General features: G+C 29.6%; 6 protein-coding genes across 6 annotated transcripts; 4 read left to right on the top strand and 2 right to left on the bottom strand.

The window, feature by feature from the left end:
• Positions 1–160: 160 nt before the first annotated feature.
• LOC119833004 (general odorant-binding protein 72-like) lies at positions 161–2,188 on the bottom strand. Its single transcript, XM_038356874.1, has 5 exons — positions 2,121–2,188; positions 1,329–1,404; positions 757–845; positions 578–689; positions 161–249 (listed from the first exon to the last, which is right to left on the bottom strand). The coding sequence occupies exons 1-5, from the start codon at positions 2,175–2,177 to the stop codon at positions 161–163; spliced, it is 423 nt and encodes a 140-aa protein (XP_038212802.1). The 5' UTR covers positions 2,178–2,188.
• Positions 2,189–3,856: 1,668 nt separating this feature from the next.
• On the top strand, positions 3,857–5,654 carry LOC119833003 (general odorant-binding protein 72-like). The gene is made up of 4 exons (XM_038356873.1): positions 3,857–3,935; positions 4,269–4,357; positions 4,816–4,927; positions 5,515–5,654. The coding sequence occupies exons 1-4, from the start codon at positions 3,860–3,862 to the stop codon at positions 5,601–5,603; spliced, it is 366 nt and encodes a 121-aa protein (XP_038212801.1). The 5' UTR covers positions 3,857–3,859; the 3' UTR covers positions 5,604–5,654.
• A 710-nt stretch (positions 5,655–6,364) lies between these two features.
• On the top strand, positions 6,365–7,469 carry LOC119833001 (general odorant-binding protein 72-like). Its single transcript, XM_038356871.1, has 4 exons — positions 6,365–6,440; positions 6,517–6,605; positions 7,149–7,260; positions 7,381–7,469. The coding sequence occupies exons 1-4, from the start codon at positions 6,365–6,367 to the stop codon at positions 7,467–7,469; spliced, it is 366 nt and encodes a 121-aa protein (XP_038212799.1).
• Positions 7,470–8,166: 697 nt separating this feature from the next.
• LOC119833051 lies at positions 8,167–13,417 on the top strand. Its single transcript, XM_038356923.1, has 10 exons — positions 8,167–8,205; positions 8,272–8,347; positions 8,699–8,787; positions 9,462–9,573; positions 10,353–10,430; positions 11,165–11,277; positions 11,992–12,067; positions 12,518–12,606; positions 12,800–12,911; positions 13,329–13,417. The coding sequence occupies exons 1-10, from the start codon at positions 8,167–8,169 to the stop codon at positions 13,415–13,417; spliced, it is 873 nt and encodes a 290-aa protein (XP_038212851.1).
• Positions 13,418–17,678: 4,261 nt separating this feature from the next.
• On the top strand, positions 17,679–20,321 carry LOC119833000. Its single transcript, XM_038356870.1, has 5 exons — positions 17,679–17,831; positions 18,335–18,508; positions 18,968–19,082; positions 19,654–19,736; positions 20,192–20,321. The coding sequence occupies exons 1-5, from the start codon at positions 17,766–17,768 to the stop codon at positions 20,207–20,209; spliced, it is 456 nt and encodes a 151-aa protein (XP_038212798.1). The 5' UTR covers positions 17,679–17,765; the 3' UTR covers positions 20,210–20,321.
• A 238-nt stretch (positions 20,322–20,559) lies between these two features.
• Positions 20,560–22,721, bottom strand: LOC119833002. Its single transcript, XM_038356872.1, has 4 exons — positions 22,536–22,721; positions 21,795–21,909; positions 21,239–21,324; positions 20,560–20,577 (listed from the first exon to the last, which is right to left on the bottom strand). Exons 1-4 carry the CDS (start codon positions 22,707–22,709, stop codon positions 20,560–20,562), a joined length of 393 nt encoding a protein of 130 aa, XP_038212800.1. The 5' UTR covers positions 22,710–22,721.
• Positions 22,722–23,317: the final 596 nt, after the last annotated feature.

Genomic DNA, 23,317 nt, shown 5'->3' with positions numbered 1-23,317 from the left:
CTTTAAAAATATACGTATTATCTTTGGTAGGCAAAAGTTGCCAGGTTTTTTTTTACATTAGGTTAGTTTTGAATTTGTAGCACATTAATATCTTAAATAGCTTTTATTAAATAATGAAAAAACATCCGTTACAATAGCATCAATTTTATTTGCAAATTCATTAAGGGAAAAAAAATATACTGGGATTCTCGTTGTAAATACATTTCGTTACATGAAATGATGCTTCACAAAGATCTTTATATGAGTCAGCTGAAACAAAGAAAATATGCTATAATTATAGGTATTAAAAGTTCAATTTTAATTTTCAAGTAGGTTTTTTAGCCGAATGCCTACTTATGTTCCTACTATTTGCATAAAAAAATGTACATAAAAACATCATTGATTTTAAAGCCCTTTTTGGTTACGTTAGCCACAGATAAACAATAAACAAAAATTTTTTGTTTTATTTTAATCAAGAATTATAAATAAACTTAAAACATCAAAACTTGTATAATTATAAGGTATTGTAAGTAAAAGAATGAAAATCTGTTTTGTAGGGTACTATATACAGCGATTTATATGTGTGAAATTTACTTACCAACTTTTCTGCAAGCAGTGATAGCTGCTTTGGTGGGCTCTTTTATTTCATCAGGTAAAAGCAAATCAGCTTGTTTCATTGCCGCTTCATAGTTTAGTTTTCCATTTTTAATCTGTTAATTAATTAAAATATAAATTTTTAGTGATTTAAAAACCTTATTTTAATGTAGCAATACGTACCGCATTAGCCATCTTCATAATACATGCTATGTAGCACATAACTTCTTTTTCTTCGATAAACTGACCAGCGGCGATCGCATCTATTTTTTCTAAATTATATAATAAATGAAATATAATTATTCATATTTAATAAGAATTAGTTGTTACTTATCCACTTCGAATGCATATTGTCGTACTAGATCTATACTTTTAACTATCATATATCTATTTAAAATACCTGAAAATGCTATATCAAATATATATGAATTGTGTTAAACGTGTTCAGATCATTCATTATGGTACCAGTACAGTACTGATAAAGTTATTTTTGTTTGTTTCCACGTCCCAACGGAGTCATTTTATCATAAGTTTGGATTTGTGTCTTGAAGTAGTTAAAGGGCTGAAGTTTTAAATAGGCTACTATATACAAAGATACATTCTCATGAGTATTAAAAAAATGACGGGGGTTCGAACCCTCGTGAAGGATTTTTTCCTTTTTTTTTTCTCTTTTAAAAGCATTTGAATGCTATAACTTCTAAGCCTATTTAACCTTCGCTAGAGACTAACATAACCAGTAACAAGACAGCACATACCATCTTCAACGTTGTTTTTGGGCTGACAGGATTTTCTCATCATTTTACCAGTTGATTTAATTTGTTTCATGGTCATCTGAAATGATTTCGTTTTAAAGATATTGGCGCAAATATTTAATTAAAAGATAAATATAAACATACATAAAACTTTACATTAACAAAGACGAGGAAAATAGAAAATTTAGTAAGTATAAGTAGTTTATCTTGCGTACTTTATTCAGTAATACAATTTAAATAATTAATTTAAATATAGATACTATGTCTGTATATCATATGCGTTTACATTGAATATTCTGTAGCAGTGTTTGAGAACCGTGTATGATATATTTTGAATGTAGAAAGTCTTTGAAACAATTATAGATTCTTACTAATATTTCTATGCTAACTTAGGCTAGGAAACAAACAAAACCCGCGGCTTCGCACGCGTTAATTAAGAGTAGTTAAATAGATGTTATTATATATATAAACCTTCCTCTTGAATCACTCTATCTATTAAAAATAACATCAAAATCCGTTACGTAGTTTTAAAGATTTAAGCATACAAAGGCAAATAGGGTCAGAGAAAGCGACTTTGTTTGAAACTATGTATTGATAGCAATAATAAATTTACGATTTTTTATATAAATAAAAAGATTTGCTGAAGTTTTTGATTTTTAGTGGTGTACCTATTACTACGGTGGTTTAGTTTCTTTTATACTATCGATTCTTAGAGCAGATTACTAAAATAGAATATAAAATTTAAACAGATTTTGCTGTTCCTTATGAAAAATTATAATATCTAAAGATACTTACTGCATCACAAACAATGATGGTAATCAAAAAGGTAAGGATAACCAGCAAAACGGACATGGCCTTTTGTCATGAAATATTTTCTTGTTGTGAAACTTATAAGCGCGAGATAATACATTAATAGCTGTCATATTTCACACCCATTTGTATTTAGTGTATCCACAAGATAGCTCGTATAGGAACGTTTATTCCTTCTATTCTTAAATTTTTTGGTTTTAATTAATAAAGGGTCAAAAAATGTGTAATTGTAATAATTATCCTAAACATGACAAGTTTTAATGGCGTTTTGCGAAAAAACTAACAATTAATAATGTTTATAGAGCGTCGAGATAAAGATGTTAAAAATAAAATTGACTGTTATTATGTCGTAATAAGAGCTTAGAATGAGTTCAAATTTGGTTTACCTAAAAAAATGTAGTTTGTTTCGTTATGAAATATACTTAAATAAACTTCGATTTGCTTTCCTTGTTAGTAACAACGCATAAAAAGGACCTATTCGAAAATAAAAGTTCGATTAGTAACCATCTCCTTCTCTCCTCTTGAATGAATTAGTAATGAAGTAGTCCTAATTTATCGATAGTTGCTTTTTCTTCTGATTGTCTTGAACAAATTCAAAATTAATCCCGTTTAGGTATTAAAATATGGTGACACTATTGTCTAAGATGAACGTTTAACGCAATTAAAGGTTTTTAATTGCCATTTAAATCACACCTTGCATAATAGTTGTTCATATTCTCTGTCAAGCAGTTGGACCATCATTCGTATTATATATTTAATTGTAAAAAATTAAAGTCGTTAGCTGCGACATAGTTACCTATACCACAGATTATTAACTGTGGCATAGGTAACTCATACGCTTTCTTAAGGTTTCTTGCAAAAAATATGATATTGACTCCTGAGTCAGTTACATGACTTGCCTAGTGTATATTTTGAAGTAAATTGTACAATTTATTATCCATTAATTCTAGATAATAAATAGTCGGGTGATAAAATTTGTATCAAAAATAGTATACGGCTTATAGAACACAACATAAAATGAGTAAAATAAAACAATGATTGGCTAAAGATAATGCCTTATTAAGTTATTACGTTTATGAGACAGTAATAACTTACTTAAATGTATCATTTACAATGCATAAGTGGCTAGTAATTCTCTATAAAACAATGAAAGCCAGCCATTTCAGGTTAGTTTTTTTAACGACACGTTTTTCTTTTAAAATGAGTTTAGGAAGACGATTGTTAATTTTGGTGTTTTTGTTTTATTTTTTATGTGCGGTTTTTGGGGTAAGTAAAGGAACAGGAGTAACTACACCTTGCTGGTTTTATTATCGATGTTTCGGAATTTGAAGCTCTCTAAGATAAAGCTTGAATTTTATAAAAACAATATTTTGACACGTTGTTCAAGTGAATGGGTGTGCCTATTTATCTTGAATAATAGTTGTTATTGAAATTTAATCTAATATGAATATTTTTTACATCACCCGGTATTCAATTTTGATCTTTTTATGTTATAAAATGTAAAACAGCAGGAACCAGACGGTTATATGAGTTACAAATAAGCGGTAGTTCGAAGATGTCAAGTGTTACTAAACTTTTGAGCCTTGTACGTGCAGGTTTTGGTAAATCTGTGAAAAACATATATATTAAATTGTTTACATAAAATTTATAGAAATTTCGGTTGCAATGTTATGTAAAAGTTATAAAGTGTTACTTTTATTTCTATTCTGCTTTAACTTCTGTAGATGACGCGACAACAGTTGAAGAATTCTGGAAAGCTTATGAAGAAGTCATGTATGCCTAAAAATGATGTGACAGAAGGTACTTAGACAAATTTATCTAGCTGTGATAATAAGGTGTAAATTTTATGCGTACTTTTTCGACTTTTTATGCATATCTTGTTACAAGTCAATTTAAAACAAAACGTCTAAAATTTATTAATGAACAGATTATATTTTATTTCCCTTTATGCAATTGCGATACAAAAGTATTACGATTTAGTCGTAGTTCGTTCGTTACATGAATATAAAAATCTTCCCAATTTCCAGATGAGCGTTATAATTATTATCTAAAGTCCATCTAACATATAGTAACACAGGTAGTTGAGTTTCGCAGAAACTTTGTTCCCAAAAATAAGATGTTGTGTTGTTATAGATCAAGTTGGTCAAATAGAACAAGGGAAGTTTATTGAAGAACGAAATGTTATGTGCTACGTAGCTTGCGTTTACACTATGACACAAGTCGTAAGTATGTACTTATCGTATAATGGTACCTAATATTATAGAATAAATATAGAAGATATAAATCAATGAGTTTTAAACAGAACGCGAGCTGTCAGCTTGTTAGTATCTAATTTATAACATCCACTTAGGGATTATTTTATCTCATTAGTAAATCCCTATAGGTGAATAATAACTATTATAAGGAAATGTTTCATTTTTTTTTTATTTATAGTTAGAAGTACGTTCAACATCATACAGAAGTATCTACGTATGTACGTAGATATTTTTATATGATGTTTTGAGATATTTCTAGGATGTTTATGTAAAAGTTTTGTTGTTCAGATTAATTTCAAGGCCGTTCGTCTAATTAGCGATATTCCTATTGCATAAAATTACACATTCGGGTAAATAGTCAAAGTTATTACACAATTAATATCGTTAAGGATGGAGAAAAATTAAAACGCCTCTCCAATTGACAGATTAAAAACAACAAATTGAGTTACGACGCGGTAATTAAACAAGTCGACACAATGTTCCCAGCCGAGTTGAGAGATGCTGTGAAGGCTGCAGCGGCCAACTGCAAAGACATAAGTAAGTGCCCTGTATCGAATAATACAGAACAAATTTAGTTAAAAAGAAAAAAGACAACGACACAATCAAGTAATTGCCTTTGTTGTATATAGAGCATACTTTTTTATGTCAGCGGGCAACTAAGCTGGTGGTTTGCCTGATGGTAAGCGCTCACCACGCCCCTGAACATTCGTAGAGTAGTGCCTGCGAATACGTTACCCGCTTTAAGGCGTAATGGATAAGGAAACGATTGATGACTGGATGGACTGGGAAGGATATGACCTATCCTTAAGTGTGCAAAGTATTAATTAAATCTGTCGGCTTAAAATGAGTCAAAATCGTGTCTTAACTAGTCCGTTACATACATACATACAGGTAAAGCCAATAACGCGTGTTAAAATATTTTTACGGATTGTAAGAGAAGGTATAGCAAGCCTTGAGAAGCATAGAACAATTATCGATTAAATTGTTTGGTTTATCTAGAAATAGAGTTAGTATGATAATTTTTAAAAAAGGTCCATTTTTAGTATAAATTAGCATTTTAGTACCCAAAAATAATAAATAAGCGTTATAATCATACAATATAACTTATTCGATAAATCTTGCAGGTAAAAAGTATAAAGATATATGCGAAGCTTCTTACTGGACCGCAAAATGTATGTACGACTATGATCCAAAAAATTTCGTGTTTCCATAAAAAAATTGACTTAAAAGAAACTTCAAAGAACATTAAATCATTGCGAATTTTGCTTCATGTTTTATTTAATGAATAAACTTTCATTTCCGATATACCCTATGAAGAATACTTATATAAGTCGAAAGTATACCTTGTCGAAAATATGCCGAAAATACGGTGTTTCATGCGCTGACTCTGGTGTTCTCTGTTTTTGTTAAAGTTGCACCATAAATGGTCATCTTTTCCTAGTTAATGGAATCATTATTTAACAATAATTTGTATAGAAAAAGAGTAGATGAACAATACTGCCAACCCGGGCAGATGCATCGTCGAACATCATCCACCTACAAGTAGAAATTTGATAGAGCAAAATGGGTGATACGTTAAACTATATTGTTAAATAAATTATTTTTATATTTGTGAATCATTCCGTTTTAACATGAAACGGAGGTAATTTACGAAATAGATACCATGTCATTTTACCAGGTTGGCAAAATTATAGGACTAGTCATATAATTTTGGTGAATTTCACAATTCGTTTATATTCTGGCATATCTTCGGTTATAATATTATTTGTTGTTTGCGCTGAAATGGAGCGGACTATATCCCTGATAGTGATTTTGTTATTTTTTGTATCCCACACGTATGGAGTGAGTATGATTTTTCGAATATTACAATATCTATCGTCATTGAAAATAAGTAAATTATCTTTTCTGATATTTTCTAACACATCGATATTGATTTTGTGTTTAATTATTATTATTTCATTTATTAATTAATAGATGACAAGAGAACAGTTGAAAAAGACGATGACTGTTATGAAGAATCAGTGTATGCCGAAACACAAGGTTACAAATGGTAATGATATTTATTTAGGATTCAATTATCGGGAAATAAATATTAGAGTAATTAAAGTTTGTTGTTTTTTTAATAGACAAAGTTGGGCAAATCGAGCAAGGAGTATTTATCGAAGATCACGATGTTATGTGCTACATATCATGTGTCTATAAAGCTGCTTTAGTGGTAAGTTATTAAAGGTATAAATAACTTTGTTGTTATTCGTTTTTCGATTTGGGTTTCGACCTCGCTATAATAACAAAACCTAGTTATTACTTTTGAGATTATTCGCTAAAGTTATGTATAAATAATGCTTTAGATAGTGGATCTGAAATTTGGCGAGTTCACAGTGTGGATTAGTTACTACTAGTGGGTGCAATACACTATACAAAAATTACGTTTGTCATCAATAATTTTCACCTAATAGCATTATCAGCACTATAAATATAAAGTAAATAAGGGAAAGATATAGAAATATTAACCCAAGTTGTTCATGGAACAACCACCTTACTATTCTGTTAAATTTGATTTGGCCATGGCAGTTTCCTTGTTTTGCTATATTTTTCTATACTAATTGGAATGTTAGAAAAATGTGAGATAATTAATTACCATAAAAAATGCTTAACTTTTCTGTTTTTGTGGTTCGGTAGACGCAACATTGAACTTAAAGAAAATCGTATTTCTTGTAACTTTAGCTCCTTAATTAATGAAATATTCATTTTATAACAGGTAAAAAACGAAAGACTCGATAAAGCTCTTATATCGAAACAAATAGACATTCTTTATCCAAAAGAACTCAGAGCTACAGTTAAAAGTGGAGTTCAGAGCTGTTGTGCAGTTCGTAAGTAATATTTTATTTTGTAAGAAATATTTGTATATATAGGCCATGTTCTAATATATGTACAATCAGTATTAACCTCTTAATGCTTTAACCATTTTAATAATATCATGTCTGTTACAGAGGACAAGTACGAGGATGGTTGTGAAGGAATTTTCCATGCCACTAAATGCTTATACGAATACGATCCACCGAGCTTTGTTTTTCCATAATGATGCAGGATAATTTTAGAAAAGACCGTTATTTTGTAATTGAATAAGTTAATTTTTTTCTGTTCAATAAAATAGATGTTTGAAAAAATTATCTCACCTGAATGAGTGAATGGTTGCGCTATTTTAAGAAATATGATGTGTATTCACTAAGTCTTTTATATAGAGTTTTTGCCTGCTCATTTAATGAATTGTTTGAGATTAACTCAAAAAAGGCGGTCACAAGAAAATGTATGTACGTCAATTACATGAAATACTTATTTTTACAAGCCAATTTAATTTTATAAAGCCGCGTTATGGATATATTTTTTCGAATATTTGAATTTAATCTTGTTGTTTATTCAAGGTTTTCTTTCTTTTCTAATAATCCAGGAAACGATCTTTAACATGCCTATAAATTAATAGTGAATCGATTTATGTGAGTTGCATTGGTTCCATTTGAAAAGATGTGTTTTGTTTTATTTATTTAAATATTTATTTTTTTCTTCCTTTTAATATTTGTAAATTGATTTTGCGTTATGCTTTGGAATTATGGTTTATTACTTATTATCTAAGATTTTTCCCCAGCATCGTGTTACCAATTTAAACTCACTCTTATAATTGTAAGAACCTGCTATAAATAGACAGCATCGTATTTTGAATTATTCTTTCTCAATTCCCTATTAAACTTCTAAAAATGTACGGGTGTTTAATTTATATCATGGTTTTAATGTTTTTAACTGGAAATAACGTCTTGTCGGTAAGTGCTTTAAAATACGATGTTTATAACAAGAAACAAAATGTTTCCTTAATTGTGTAATTGTAGTTGACTAGACAACAGATAAAAAACTCGGGGAAGTTGTTGAAAAAAACGTGTATGCCGAAAAACGACGTGTCTGAAGGTGAGTAAATTATGTGCATTGGGTTGTTAATAACCTTAGTCAAAAATATTCGTGTATTATTATTAGATTCAGTCTTAAGATATTTTCAAATCTGTGTTTTATTTCTATATAATATATCTATATACACAGATAACACAATTTTGTACTATATATCTATCTAATATCTATATATTATAATATTTTCTGTGATAACAGAAAAACATTCTCTTGTCTCCTTATCACCTTATCTTCCGACTATTTTGAACTTTTGCATAGATATGGAAAATCGATTCTTAAGATAATAAAAAAATTACCATTTAATTCTAATAGAGTCTTTATTCGTTTTTATAACAGCTTATAATTTATTTTAAGATCAAGTGGGTTCTATTGACCAGGGTAATTTCATTGAGGAAAGAAATGTTATGTGTTACATCGCGTGTGTTTATTCAATGGGCCAAGTTGTAAGTAGCTATTTATTAAAATACTTATCTTTTTATATATAAAAGAAATAAAAATTCATGGCTTTATAAATTTTGGTATATGTAGCTAGTATAAATATGTTTAATTTCTATAAACGATCGTGAGGTATTTACGTAAACATAACAGATGGACTAATGAAAAATTTTAGTCTCCATCGACAATAGTAATAGGATGTTAATTATGTTTGTGTAATTTTATGTAAATTGCACTAATGTTTAAAACAATTTTCCGTGATACACATCGTACATTTACAATTTATTTAAATATTTATGCTTGAACTTGACCTATTTTCAATTAACTTTTAATTTAACGGGTTTTCCACAAACCAACGCAACAATGATATGGTGTTATATTATATGTATCACCATACCAACAAGACTGCAATCATATATGTAAATACATAACTCATGAGAAGATTGACTCGATGAGAGGAAAAAATAATATTAAAAAAATATATATTTAAGTATAATAGAATAGTAGGAATTACATTATCATAAGCAATATCTAGTATTGTAAACGAGGTAATATGTTTTTAACCAACCGTATTTTTATACTACTCTTTGATGACAACATTATAAGAATAGAGTGGTGATTTCCTTCTCAACAAATAAACCCTAAATAGTTGTAGCACCAATGATGCATTATTACTTTTTAGGTTAAGAACAATAAAATAAACCATGATGCAATGATAAAGCAGGTGGATATGATGGCTCCACCCGAAATGAAAGATCCTTTGAAGGTAGCGATAGCAAAGTGCAAGGGAGTTGGTGAGTATTAGCAAATTGAATAATCTATTTTTATCTTTCAGTTTGGAAACTATTCGATATTTAAATATACTTAGAAGAAGAGAAAAAAGCTTTTCTACAAAAAGGACACTGATGTTCCTGTGTATCACTCCAGGTTTTAAAATGAGACCGAAGGACAATAATTTTCAATTAAACACATAAAAAATCACGTCAATCGAAGTTATCGAGTAACAAAGCAAAAAGGAAAAAACAGTCTAGTTGACAACCTTCTTTCGTTTTAGATATTTCGTTAAAAAATGCACTTGTAGATTGGGTGAATTCTGATTGGTTGGTGCATTTGGCTATATTTTTTCATATGATTGATAAAAATGATAATGCTAATCTAGGCTGATAATTATATGTCTAAGCTTAAAATCTTAACGGTTTAACGGAATTTTTTTTTATGTCATAGTCGGCAATGGAGATGGTGGGTCGCCTGATAGTAAGCGCTACCACCGCCCATGAACACTTGGAGAGGCGTAAGGTCAATTGTAGACCTTTCACCTCTACAAATGGATTGTTTACTTTAATTGGGAAGGGATTAGGAAAGGATTGATGAGAGGAATAAAGGAAAGGACTAGGAAGGGTAAGAAAAAGGATATGGGCCTCCGGCTCCCCCACTCGCACTTCCATTTTTATGAATCGTTCTAATAAGTTTTGTATGACAACTTTATATTCAAATTAATAAATTCTGTCTTAAGCATTTGTTTTATTATTGATTCATATTGTACTTTATAACATTTTTCTTTCGTCTGTTCCAGCTAAAAAACATAAAGATATATGCGATGCATCTTACTGGACCGCAAAGTGCTTATATGAAGCTGATCCCCTTAATTTTATATTTCCATAAACATTAAGACATTTCAGTTATATTGATTTCCTATTAAATCATAATCCCAATAGTATTATTTTTATTTTTCCACTAACACTTCTGTTATGTACTACAACGGGCGAATAATTTATAATGGACTAAAATTGTCCGGAATTAAAACTTTTAAAGCATTAGTTAATGGAAATACATATAATACGATTGTGCAATATTATATTATGTATAATACTAGACTGTGTAATCTAAGGGACTAAAGGTATTCCAAACTGGACTTCATGGAAAAGTAGATTGGATACCTACCTACTTTATTAATAATTTTTAACCTTACTACTTTTATTAATAATTACTTCTATAAAAAATGTCAACGACGACTGACCCAGATGAAGGTACCAATCCAAATACTTAAATGGGACCACATGTCAACAATTTTAGATGAATCACAACCATAAATAATTATGTCAATCGGTGGAAAACCCGCGGTGTCATTGAGTAACACACCAAAAAATAAACACATTCGAATCGAACTTCCTTTTCTCCTTTGTTTTTGGGACGTCCATTAAAATCACTAACATTAATTGTGGCAGCCTTGGAACGTCTTTAAATTAATCAAGCGTCTTCAATTTTAATTACTGCAAATCTAGTTAAATCTTTCCTAAGACATGTTTACTAACGCAGTTAATAACTATCTATTACTTACTCCCATCCTATAATCAAACTTTGATGTTTGCCTTTATATTGCTGAAGGAATCAGGAAATGGACAGTGTTTATTTCATCTTTGAATAGTTTTAATACGAAAATGGAACAAAAAGATCTTTCGCTGCTGATTTTATTTATTGTTATAGCGTGCTCGGATTCAGTAAGTATAAAAAATTAAATTATTAAATTATGTATTGTAGGTGGTTTATGTATTGTAAATGGTTATAGGAATGAGTAGCTGTTTAGATATATATCACACCCCTAATGAAACTTGTTTAAAGGTTACTTATATTAAATGTATTATTAGGTACCTTTATGTAATTATTTATTATATGCAAGTGTTTGTCACTGAATTTCTCATACGATACTGATTTCTGATTCTTGTGTGCATTATTTAATATAGATCCTTGAAATTGATAACTGATCGATCGTATAAATTTTTTGGTTGATGAGGTATGAAAACGCGATCATACATACATTTGGGTCTTTCTCAAACAGTTCCAATCATAATTTGATTAAGATATCCCTAATTGAGATAAGTTAGCTGTTACTCATTCAATAACTTTCTTCTTGTACAATTTTAGGATTAGGACTGTTCTATCACAGCTGTTAGCAATGTAATAATGTTTTATTTCCTCTTTATCATTTATATTCCTTTTCGATATGATAGCTTGTAAGTAGTGATTACCTTTAAATACATATAATAAATTGCCAAGCAACAACAAACCGCAAACTAGGTTTTTTCCATTCAATAAATCATGTAGGTCTATAAATAAACCCGTATATAATAGAAGATATAAAATATAATGGAATATTTAATTATTGGAATAATATGTACATAGAATTTAATTATTGTACATGAAATTGCGAACAGATGACTCGACAGCAAATTAAAAATGCCGCCAAACTTATTAAGAAGAATTGCATGGGAAAGAATAATGTTACTGAAGGTAAATAAGTGATTCCGCTAACTAATTCTTTTTTTATGTTTTTTTTTAGCCCATTTCATTGCAAAATTTATTTAGGTCGAAGTTCTAATTTTGCGATGTTGATAATAATACATATATATATAGCTTTGATTTTGTTCAGATAAGTTATTGTTGTTGTTGTTTAAAATTTATATAAATTTTACATTATTTTTTATTTCAAAATAAAACACAAGAGTTCAATAAAATTTTCTTAATCATTTATACTTTTGTAATTAAACTTTGAACCTGTAATCAAAGCCCCTACAAGAAAGGAAAGTTGTGATAAATATAATGAGTATTATCAGGTAATAATTATAAATTGCATGTTAGTTTATATAAGCTGTAGGTAACTCGAATAATTGTTAGCATACCTTCATGTAATAATTCACTTATCTGAATTTGTGTATAAAAATTTACTTACGCGATTTTCAGATTTAATCGGAGACATAGAAAAAGGAAAATTTATTGAAGAGAGAAGTGTTATGTGTTATATAGCTTGCGTATATCAAATGACACAGATTGTAAGTAGAAATTAAATTGATCATTTTCATAACAAATGCGTGTTCAGTTTTAAACGTTTTTAAAATGTACAAACGAACAACGCAATATTTTAAGTACACCACCTATCAAAATTATAAACATAAGCATTGTAAAACTTTTAAAGAATAAATTACTTTTTTATGTCTATGAAAATAACGTGAGACTTTTTCCTAGGTTAAAAATAATAAGATCAGCTATGAAGCGTCTATAAAACAAGTGCAGATAAATTATCCTCCAGAGATGAAAGAAGCGATGTTAGTTTCCATCGAACATTGTAGAAGTACACGTATGTATAGCGCTTTTTACTTTGATTGCAAATATCGTCTAATACCTTAAAGTTTATGTACTTATATTAATCTTCCTACTTCTCTCTAAGAAGGACAAGGATTTATATGAGAAGGACTACTGTTCCTTGTCCTATAAAGTGTTTAATCCAAAACACCGTAGCATATTTTGAACACTAATCTACACTAAAATTATAAGGAAGAAACTTTTGTATTTTTGTATATTTGTAAGGGTTTCACATAAAAACAACTTGACCGTTTGCAAAATTTCTTTCACCGTTCTTTTCAGTTAGATATAAATGTAACACGGGCGAAGCGAGGGCGAACAGCTAGAGCTTTTTACTTTCTTCAATTGAAATTAAACCACTTAATAAAGTTTTGTTACGATTACAATTACTTTAATTAAATATGTATTTTAGCGAAGAAGTATAAAGATATCTGCGAATCAGCGTATTGGACGGCTAAATGCATTTACGAAGACAACCCGGAGAATTTCTTATTTGCGTAATAATAATAAACCTATCCTTAAATTGTTTGTTTTATTGTCTATGAGATTAATATACATTAAATAATCATATTTATTTAATTTATATTAATCTTACCCCGGCATCTACTTATTGTTCTAACAACCAGTCCAAAAATTTAAATACTTATTATTAAAATTCCTGCAGTCGTTCTTGAGTTACATAACTAATTTAGATTTTATTATTTAGATTAATTATTTTGTCTTTGCAGTAACAAAAAAATCTTAATTTATTTGTTTCGGTACTATTGAAACAGGAAAATTGATACAATAAGTTTTCCAACAATGATTGCATGATATTTAAATATAGTATGAACTTTGGAAAACATAATATGATAATAATATTTAAAGTGACGACGATCATAAATGAGGATAATTACCTATGGGCTATAATAATTAGAGTGTTATCCTTGAGGAGTAAGTAATGAGTTTCGAGTGATTTCGATATCTCTTATGCATTCTCAAACAGAAAAAAGTCACGGTCACATAAAATACGAATAAAATAATTGACAAATATACATAGGTAGCACAAAAATAAAAAAGAAAAACTTTTTTACTTTAAGGTTACCTTCAAAAAAGGTGCAAGTTGACCTTAGATAAAATAATTTGAAAATAAATGGTCACAACCAGATTTTTGAATATTTAAAGGGGCATTGTACTATTGCTATTGAACATACTTTTGCTTAGTATTTATTGTAGACATTATTGGAGTGTCCACATGGGGTAAATTTTGAACTAGTTTGAAATGCGAATTCCATGTATTTATATGAATAATGCGATATTCTGATACATCATTGTAAAAATCATTTTCGAAGGGATTCGTTTTCAAATCACGATCCACATTACCAATGTAGACAAAAAATGTTATGATGTGACACTACTGCTTGGCATACAATCTTAAATGTTTAAAAATAAATGAAACATCACGTTTTTGAGAAAATTTAATAAATGTGATTAAATTTCTTGAGATAGTTTTTGATAGAATTTATGACAAAAAGTAATCGAGTATAATTCACAAAATCTTAAATTACACTAAACCACAGATAGTACAATACTAAGCTAACGTCTACTAGTGGTACTAGAAGTCGGTGTTTTACTGCATCCAATTACGGATTCTTAAAGGTTTGGAACATCTACTAAACTTGTTAATATATAGTTTGTCTATTATATTGATTTATATGAGTAATATACATACTATTATATACGTGTTCTTCTTTTTAATTAATATTTCTTATTATATTTATGCTCTGCCCTACTCCTCTCCTCTATCTAATTTCTCTCTGTACGTCTGGTTGTCTGGAAGAAATCACTATATAGCGACAAGATCGCCAATTGTTTATATTGTAATTTTGTTAAAGAATAAATATAATAATATAAATAAACTATATAACACTCCAAATCCATCCACATATGTAGAAAATGTAGTCAGTTACAACAAAAAGACATCATTAATCTATTCAAATAATAGGGATCGTTATAACACGGTCTTATTATACTCTTATTAAAAAGATTGAAGAACTTTGAACACCAAGGAAATAACAGTAAGAAAACACTATTGCATAATGGGTACTTGTAACGTGTTTTCGCGGTAATAATCCAGTAGGTAATTACATACGGCGGATTGATGGTCAGTACTTATATCAAGGCCTCTGATATATCAGTTGGATGCATCAACAATTAGAGCATAATGACATTGTTCTTGTCTATGATATATTATATCGTGGCTCTGATAGTCATTGTTCAAAAGTCCTGTTTGTAGGCAAATATTACAATAACCCCTTTCGATATCATTATTTCATTATTAGCTTTCGACGAAGATTATTAACTACTAGCGGTCCGAACCGGCTTCGCCCTCTAATCTAACACTGAAAGAATTTTTCAAACGGGACCAGTAGTTTCTGAGATTAGTGCGTTCAAACAAACAAACAAACTATTGAGCTTTATAATATTAGTATAGATTATAAAGAAATGAGATAATTAATTTACAATCTCATGAGTAGCCACAAACATTTCAATTTCTTCCAGTTTTAATCAATTTAGTGATTTATCAATAGTGTGAGGGATGCCTAGCCCGTAATAAAGTTTTAAAATAAGACAGGCTTCAGTTTCTGCAAATATACATATTTATATTAAATTAGCAGATTTAGTAAAATAAATAATAATTATTCAGTCTGATCCCATTATATTGTGAAAAAATGGAGGACTTTAATCTTACGAGCTTCTTTTAAAATACAATCTAATATTCAATAAATTTTATTTTTGTTAACACAATTAATTATATTGAAGTACTAGCAATCCGCCCGGCTTGATTTGTGGTACGTTCTCTCTACTATTCCTCATGCTCTAACAAAAAAGAGGCCCGTTTCCTTTTTCATGACCCTTCCTTCTTTCTAGTCATCAATCCTGTCCTTATCCGTAAATGCGCTACCCCTTAAAAGCGGGTAGAGCATTTACAGAGGTTACTACCTCTGCAAATGTTCATGGGCGGTGGTGATCGCTTACCATCAGGCGAACTACCAGCCCAGTTGCTCGCTACGACATATAAAAAAAAACGTTAAAAAATAATCGAATTGGCCGAGCTGTTCTCGAGTTTTACGCCTAGCATTTAAGGATTCATTATTTTCTAGATATATCTATAAAAATAATATCTACAAATGGAAATAGACTTCAAAAGTCTACACACTATCTACACCTCTTGTACAATGCATGAGTGTGTTTCATATAGCACAAACTGTTGTAGATTTTACATTCTGATCAAAGGTTTAGACTTCCTTGGAACATTTGTACTATGGTAATGAATATGAAAACCCTTCTATGCAGTAAGTTAATTGTACATATAATAAGTCTAAGATGTAAAAAAGTATATAAAATTTCCGTGAATGAAGATGACTCGACTGGATAAAGTGCATAGCAAGAATGACATAGCGTTATTTAGAACTTCTTAATATTTTGAACTGTGCCAATTATTCTTTTTCACGAACAAAAAATACTTTGTCTTTGTTCAAGTTCTGCAGATTAGCTCTAATTACCTTTGAACACATCCTAGTAACAGATTTAATTTTTCTCAATCCATTTACAACACATTTATTGTGATATTAAAATATGATTATAAAAAACAGTCTAGGAATTATCATTTTTACAATGTTTTTGAGAGAGTTCCCATGGAGATTCCCACCGAAATTTTTTGACTATAAATTTCCTACAGACTACAACATCGTATATCCTTTTTCTATGTCTTATTTTAATTTTATGCCATTTATTAAATTTATATTCTAAAAAATAAGAAAGAACTCGATTTTGTGTATCAAATGAATCAAGTTTTATCGAAATATTTTATTCTCATACGTACTATTAGAAGGAATATAAAAAACATGTATGTATCTTATGATGGACTTTTTAGCATAGAAATATCAAAAAAGAATCATTAAGAAAAACTAATGAATAAAGTAGGAAAACTAAGAATGTATACATCCTATGCTCTATATTAATAACTAGCTATTAGTCAGTGGGTGATCAAAACACAAACATAAATTTGACTTTGATAAAACAAAAGATTCAATTTTTAGTTAAATAACAACAAAAAACAGAGACATTTTGTGAAACCTTGTAACTCTAACAATTACTCATTAATCTTTATAAAGTTGCATACACACACATAGTAGAGAACCTTCATGACAGTTTGGTCTAGTAAAAAGTTATGAAAAAAATATATAGGTTAATGTTAAAACATTTTTTTTTCATTACAACGCGTTTTTAGAACAAGTTACTACTAAATTCCTTAGTTACAACTACATATCTAACTTATACAGCCTGAATATGTTTAAAGTTAAGGTTGTGAGTTGCTCTAATTCTTCAGCTAATTAAAATTTAATAAGTAACGATCTAAAATACAACTGCTTCACGTATAAATATGCCTGTTAATTATTTTCACCGTTCTTCTATTAGCCATGCATTTAATACATCTCATATTTTTACTTAGTCTGTATCATCAACGCGATAAAGTTATTGCTTTAAGCGCTATAAAACTTGTCGCGATATATAACAATTACAAACCAACAAGCGATTAACGCATCCTAAAGCTGTAAAAACAATACAAATACAAAGCGCAGTTCCGTTGACAAAAATTGCTACAACGAAACAATACTATGGCAATTATCTCTTTTTGCTTGTATTAAGCGTACACTTTAAGTTAAAGATAATTACCTTAGAAAAAATTGCTTGAGCATTGAAGCTAGTATATAAGATGTTATTTTATCCTCACCAACACAGGTAGATACAAAATTGGGTGGATACAACACGCCTGTGCTTAAATATATTATTTAAATAAATAAAAATGTTGGGATTCCGTTTTGCCTTGTTGTGCGTTGGATTTTTGGCGGTGGCTTTCAATAATTTGGAAGTGAGTCTTTATTTGTATTGCTTTTATTCTTGTACGAAATTTTTATTAAGTAAATTTAGTTACGATACTTTTTACTGAAAATGTTATATTATGCGGTAAAGATCCCTAAATTAATTCTCAAGTTCTAATTTTTTTTTTATAACTGACTTGCTTTCGAATTTTTTGTAGCAGGTGGATTTTTGAATATTTTATGATTTTCTAATCTTCAAAACTATGACACTAATTTTAAACTTGATTAAATTTTATTTCAAACGATTAAATGCAGGATATTATAAATTTTATAAGATTGTTAAATAAACTATACATATTAACAAATAACAAATTAAATAATTACCTTTGGTTGCCGAGTGATGGTATCAGAACATACCCTAGTAAATAATAATAATTCCTCAGATACATATCTAATTTAAAAACCAAGAACCAGTCTAACACAACTGATATGCGATAGAGTTTTCCTAGTATGCGTATTTATTATTTATGACATTATTTATTTACTTTTCAAGGCCGTGAGCCAAGCGGATAAAATGAAGATCTATGCTGCAATGTTACCCTCGATCCAAGAGTGTAGCAAGGACTACGGTGTTAGCGAAGAAGATCTTAAGAAGGCCAAGGAAGCCGGCAATGTTGACGGTCTGAACCAGTGTCTGTTGGCTTGTGTCTTCAAAAAGGCTGGAGTGGTACGTTACATATATAAGTGATATTTTTTGCTTTTTGATTGCCATGCTCAAAAATAAACATGCTATGATGAAGTTTATTTTTTGACATATAGGTAACGTGTATAAAAAGCAAATCAAATGTGCATTTAAATTGCTAAATCAATTCTGTTCATTAGTGTTGAAAGTGTATGTAAGCAAATGAATATAAGGGTATATATTTGGTAAGATATATTGAATTTCATTTTTAGTTTTATAGCATTGAAATGCTTTATAAATGAGAAATTTTGAAAGAATAGAAAAACTTTACTAAATTCGATTACTGTGGCGAGATTACGTTTGGGTGAGAGGCAAGGCGTTGCTATGGTTTGGCAAAAACGCGGGTTCGAATCCCGCCTCGAAATCTATTTTTTTCTGTTCTTTCAAAATTTCTTAAGATGTATTAAAATAGGGCATTTTTACATAGATTAAAACTAATTTCAGATAAACGATGCTGGATTATTTGACGTAGAAAAAGCTAAAGAACACATCCAGAAATATTTATCAGACTCTAGTGATCAAGCTAAGGCCCAGGAAATCGTAGGAAAATGTGTTTCAGGTATACGAGTTGAAAACAAATATATAAAGCTATATTTATATAAATAGAAAATAATCGCCATATGTGTAGCCTAAGCATTAAACCCAAGAACCGCTCAACCAATTCTGCTAATTTCTTTCGAACATTTTTCGAAGCCCGGCGCATTTTTCGAAAAATGTTGCGCATCGCTTATTGTTAATATTACATGAAAAAGCCGTTTTTGTTTGTTTTTCGACAAAAATTGATAAAGAGACAAATGGTAGCGCTAAATAGTAGCGCCATTTGTCTCGTTAAGTTACTTAAAAAACCTATGTTTTTTTTTTTATTGTATGTATAAATAATTTACTCAATCAGGATAGATATTTCTATGTCAAGTTTTTTTAAATTTTTAGCTCCTATTATCTTAATCCAAGCAGAGATAAATTGAAAGCAAAAATTATTAAAAAATAGCTTTTCTTGAGTTATATGTGGTGTCCTTTAATTATATGTCACATTCATTAATATAAGTACAGGAGTTGGGCGACTATAATAAATAAAAAATAAAAGACATAGATAGATATAATACTAAATGGTTGTTTGTATATATTTTCAGTGAACGACAAGCCCGTTGGTGACAGTGATGGATGTGAACGATCCAAGATGTTGTTCGACTGCATGATCCCTTTCAGGAAGGAGGTATGTGTTTTAAGTTTGTATTATAGTATTATGTTATCTATGCTAATACTAAGTTTCTAATGAATAGATAACAACCAATTAACAGACAGGTAATTAGGACAGATTTTTACCAAATTTCGGTTATATAGGTAATAAGAAAATAGCTACATTTCTATATTATTTATTTTTTGTGACACCTATATGTTAGTTCACATCCTTTTCAGTAATTTTAGCGTATGCATACACAACATCCAAATCAGTTAGAGTATAACCAAACATCTAAACAATCTAAAAAAAAAAAAACAGTTGGATATACTAATAAGAATAAATAATATAAAGGTATTAATTAATGTGGTAGAATGGAGTAAGCGAAATTAGTGTGAATAACGTGTTGATTAAAATACACTACCTTTCTGTTAATGTTTTCACTTGTTTAATATTTTTCTATAAAATAAACAATTTTCTTTTTGTTTCAGTTTGAACCTTCCCGTTAATCCAAAGAATATTCGAGTAACATAAAATAGCTTCATTGATTTGTTACCATTGTTAGTACATTGTTACCGGTTTTATGATATTCATTAAATAAATTAGCGTATTTGTCATGTATTTGTTTGATTTTTAAATCTGGCGCCGATTTCCCTTAATATTTCCTCGTTTATCTGTGTCGATTTTGATAAGATACATAAGCTTCTAGACAAACCAAACCTTTAAGTGAGTTAAAGGGTTAAAAAAAGAGATCAAGCTTCAAATAAATGCATTTATTAAACTTTTTCCTACATACTACGTAATAACGATAAGCTTGATATATGTATGTATTATAAATGAAGTATAATAGCAGATAATCTTATAGTTCCAAGCCAAACTGTAAAAGAAAAATAAAAAAAAACATGTTAGAAAACTTATAGAAGATACAAAATCATGTTGTTATTTTTTTTTAAACATATTTAATAAGTTTGCGTCAAAATATTTTATCTATTGCTCTAAGTAACTTTAAAATTTTGCTTTAAGAAGATTCGTTGAATAGAAAATCGAACGAAAGAGAAATGCGAAATATAGATATAGTATAATACAGTAGTGGTGGCTCAGTGATGAGAACCTCGGACTTCAAAATCGATAAGTCAGGGTTCGAGACCGGGCGAGCGTGCAGGAAATAAATTGATTTTTCAATTTATCTACGCATGTGGATAACATCACCATCACTGCTTAAACGGTGAAGGAAAACATCGTGAGGAAACCGGCATGTCCAAGAATTAAAAGTTCGACGACATGTGACATCTGCCAACCCGCACTTGGCCAGCGTGGTGGATTATGGCCTGAACCCTCATAGGAGGCCTGTGTCCCAGCAGTGGGAACATATATGGGCTGATGATGATGATAGGATGCCTATCTTATAAAACAGCTTTAAAATACATCGTCCACCTTTCGTCAATATTGATCTCAAAATTCAATTCATAATTGGTTTAATAATATCAAGAACATTTAAAACTCGTTGTTTAAAGATATTCTAATTCAGCTCAACTTACCTTAGAAGCATTTTCCGTCATACATTTGTAGGAAAGCATAGCTCGTTCGCAGCCTTTTTCTCCGTCACTAACCGCTTCGCTGTTAACTGTTACAATAATGAAGACTTTAACATAAATTAATTCTTTTTTTATCTCGATAATTAATAACGCTAGGGCTGGGTAAGTTCCTTCTTCTTAAAGATGTGCGTAGTTGCATTTCAGCAATATATAACACATAATTATATACATTTTATGTCTCTTAAAAAAGGCAAATTGAAAGGGTTCAATCCCAGATAGAGACCTACAATAAATATCTGCTAGAACTGAAGGGGTTTACTTACTTGTCGTTAAGGAAAATAAATACATCAATCATCTGTCCCATTTCCTACTAAGAGCAAACACATTCTCACTATTTGGTTAGAAAAATTGTAATGATATATACAAAAATAGCTTTTGGGAGTTTAACACATTTAATTTATGATTTTGTGAAGAGTATTTCTAAGGTTTTTATTTAAGAATCATCCATAAAAATATATTTAACATTTGAAACACAATTAATGATAATTTAAAAACTTACTATGGGAGCAGGAATGGAGATAGTCTGCGATAAGTTGCAGTTCTTCGTCATCGTTGAACACCTTTTTCGCTAATTCTAAAGCTGTTTCCTTTTGAAGCATGCCTTTGTCATCCATCTTTAACATACCAGAATATAAATGATAGTGAGCATTAATATAAATTGTCTCATTATTGGAAAATATAACGTGTTTTTCTAGTCTAGAAAAATGTAATAAAGTCTGTGATTTTATGTCAGTCAGTATTCTATAGTAAAAGCTTTTATTAGTTAAAAAGTATTTTGGGAATAGTGATACGATCTCTACTTAGGAAGATTGTCTAAAACCCATAGCAAATAATCTTAGATTTTTTTAAGAAAGACAAAAAAAACTACCACGACCACGACATTTTTGCCGTACTGTGGCATCGCCTGACCTCTCGACCACTATCCCACTTCAATAATCGATAAAATATTATAAATATGAATGATCTACATTAATCTACACTAATAAAAAAAAATAAAGAATTTGTATTTTTGTTTGTTTGCTTGTAATGGGTAAACTCAAAAACTACTGAACATTTAAAATTCTTTCATCATTAGAAAGTTGCAACTTCACTTGGACATAGACAATACATATATGTACCACGGGTGAAGCCGGGGCGAACAGCTAGTATCATATAAATGTGAATGGTGAACATAATATATGAAATATAAGCTTTATAAGTGGTATCGAATAATAATTGTCTATTGGTCTTTGATACGTACAGTGCCAGTTTTCTTCAAAACACATGCGAGAAAACATGGAACGTTCTCTCCGCTTGGCAATTTCTTAGCTCTTAAGCTGCTTATATCATCCGTAGAAATCATGTTATCTTTCATACATTCTGTACCCACTTTTTCAAAATGCGAATGTATCATTGCCTTTTGATCTGCTGTCATGGCCTGTAGAATAAAAAATCCGATAGTAGGTAAATTATTACACTGATGATAATTTAAAGTTCTAATACATATTTTAGATTATTTTTATTATATTAAGCTATTCTTATGTTGAAATCAAAATGTTAAATATACCATCCCATATTTATATATTCATCAATATATGGGATGTTTCCTGTCATTAAAACTTCCTACTTCCAATATTTGAAATAGTTTTCCTTCAATGTCTATGTATTATAAAATAAATAGATATAAGTGGAAAAAAATTCCACCCATGTACTATCTAGGGAGAGTATTAACTCTTATTAAACAAGCATTAAAATTTATTGATAAATGCGACCATTATGTTTGATGATGTCATTTTATTGTGTAAAAATATTATATTAAGTAGAATAATATTAAATTCACTTACTAGAGTTTCTTGTGGTATTAAATTGATAACAGAAAGGCATAAAATAATTGCTGATTGGAAAAACATTCTTGGATATGTTTGTGAATTTATAGAATGGATATTACACACACACACTGATAAACTTTTTCAGTGCTGAGAGTAAACTAACTCCATATATATAGCAGTTTTCTGATAAGTCACCGTAATTAATTAATGACTG

Source organism: Zerene cesonia, chromosome 16 (assembly GCF_012273895.1).
Source record: "Zerene cesonia ecotype Mississippi chromosome 16, Zerene_cesonia_1.1, whole genome shotgun sequence".
NCBI classification, from domain to species: domain Eukaryota; kingdom Metazoa; phylum Arthropoda; class Insecta; order Lepidoptera; family Pieridae; genus Zerene; species Zerene cesonia.
This window is presented reverse-complemented; position numbering and strand designations above follow the sequence as displayed.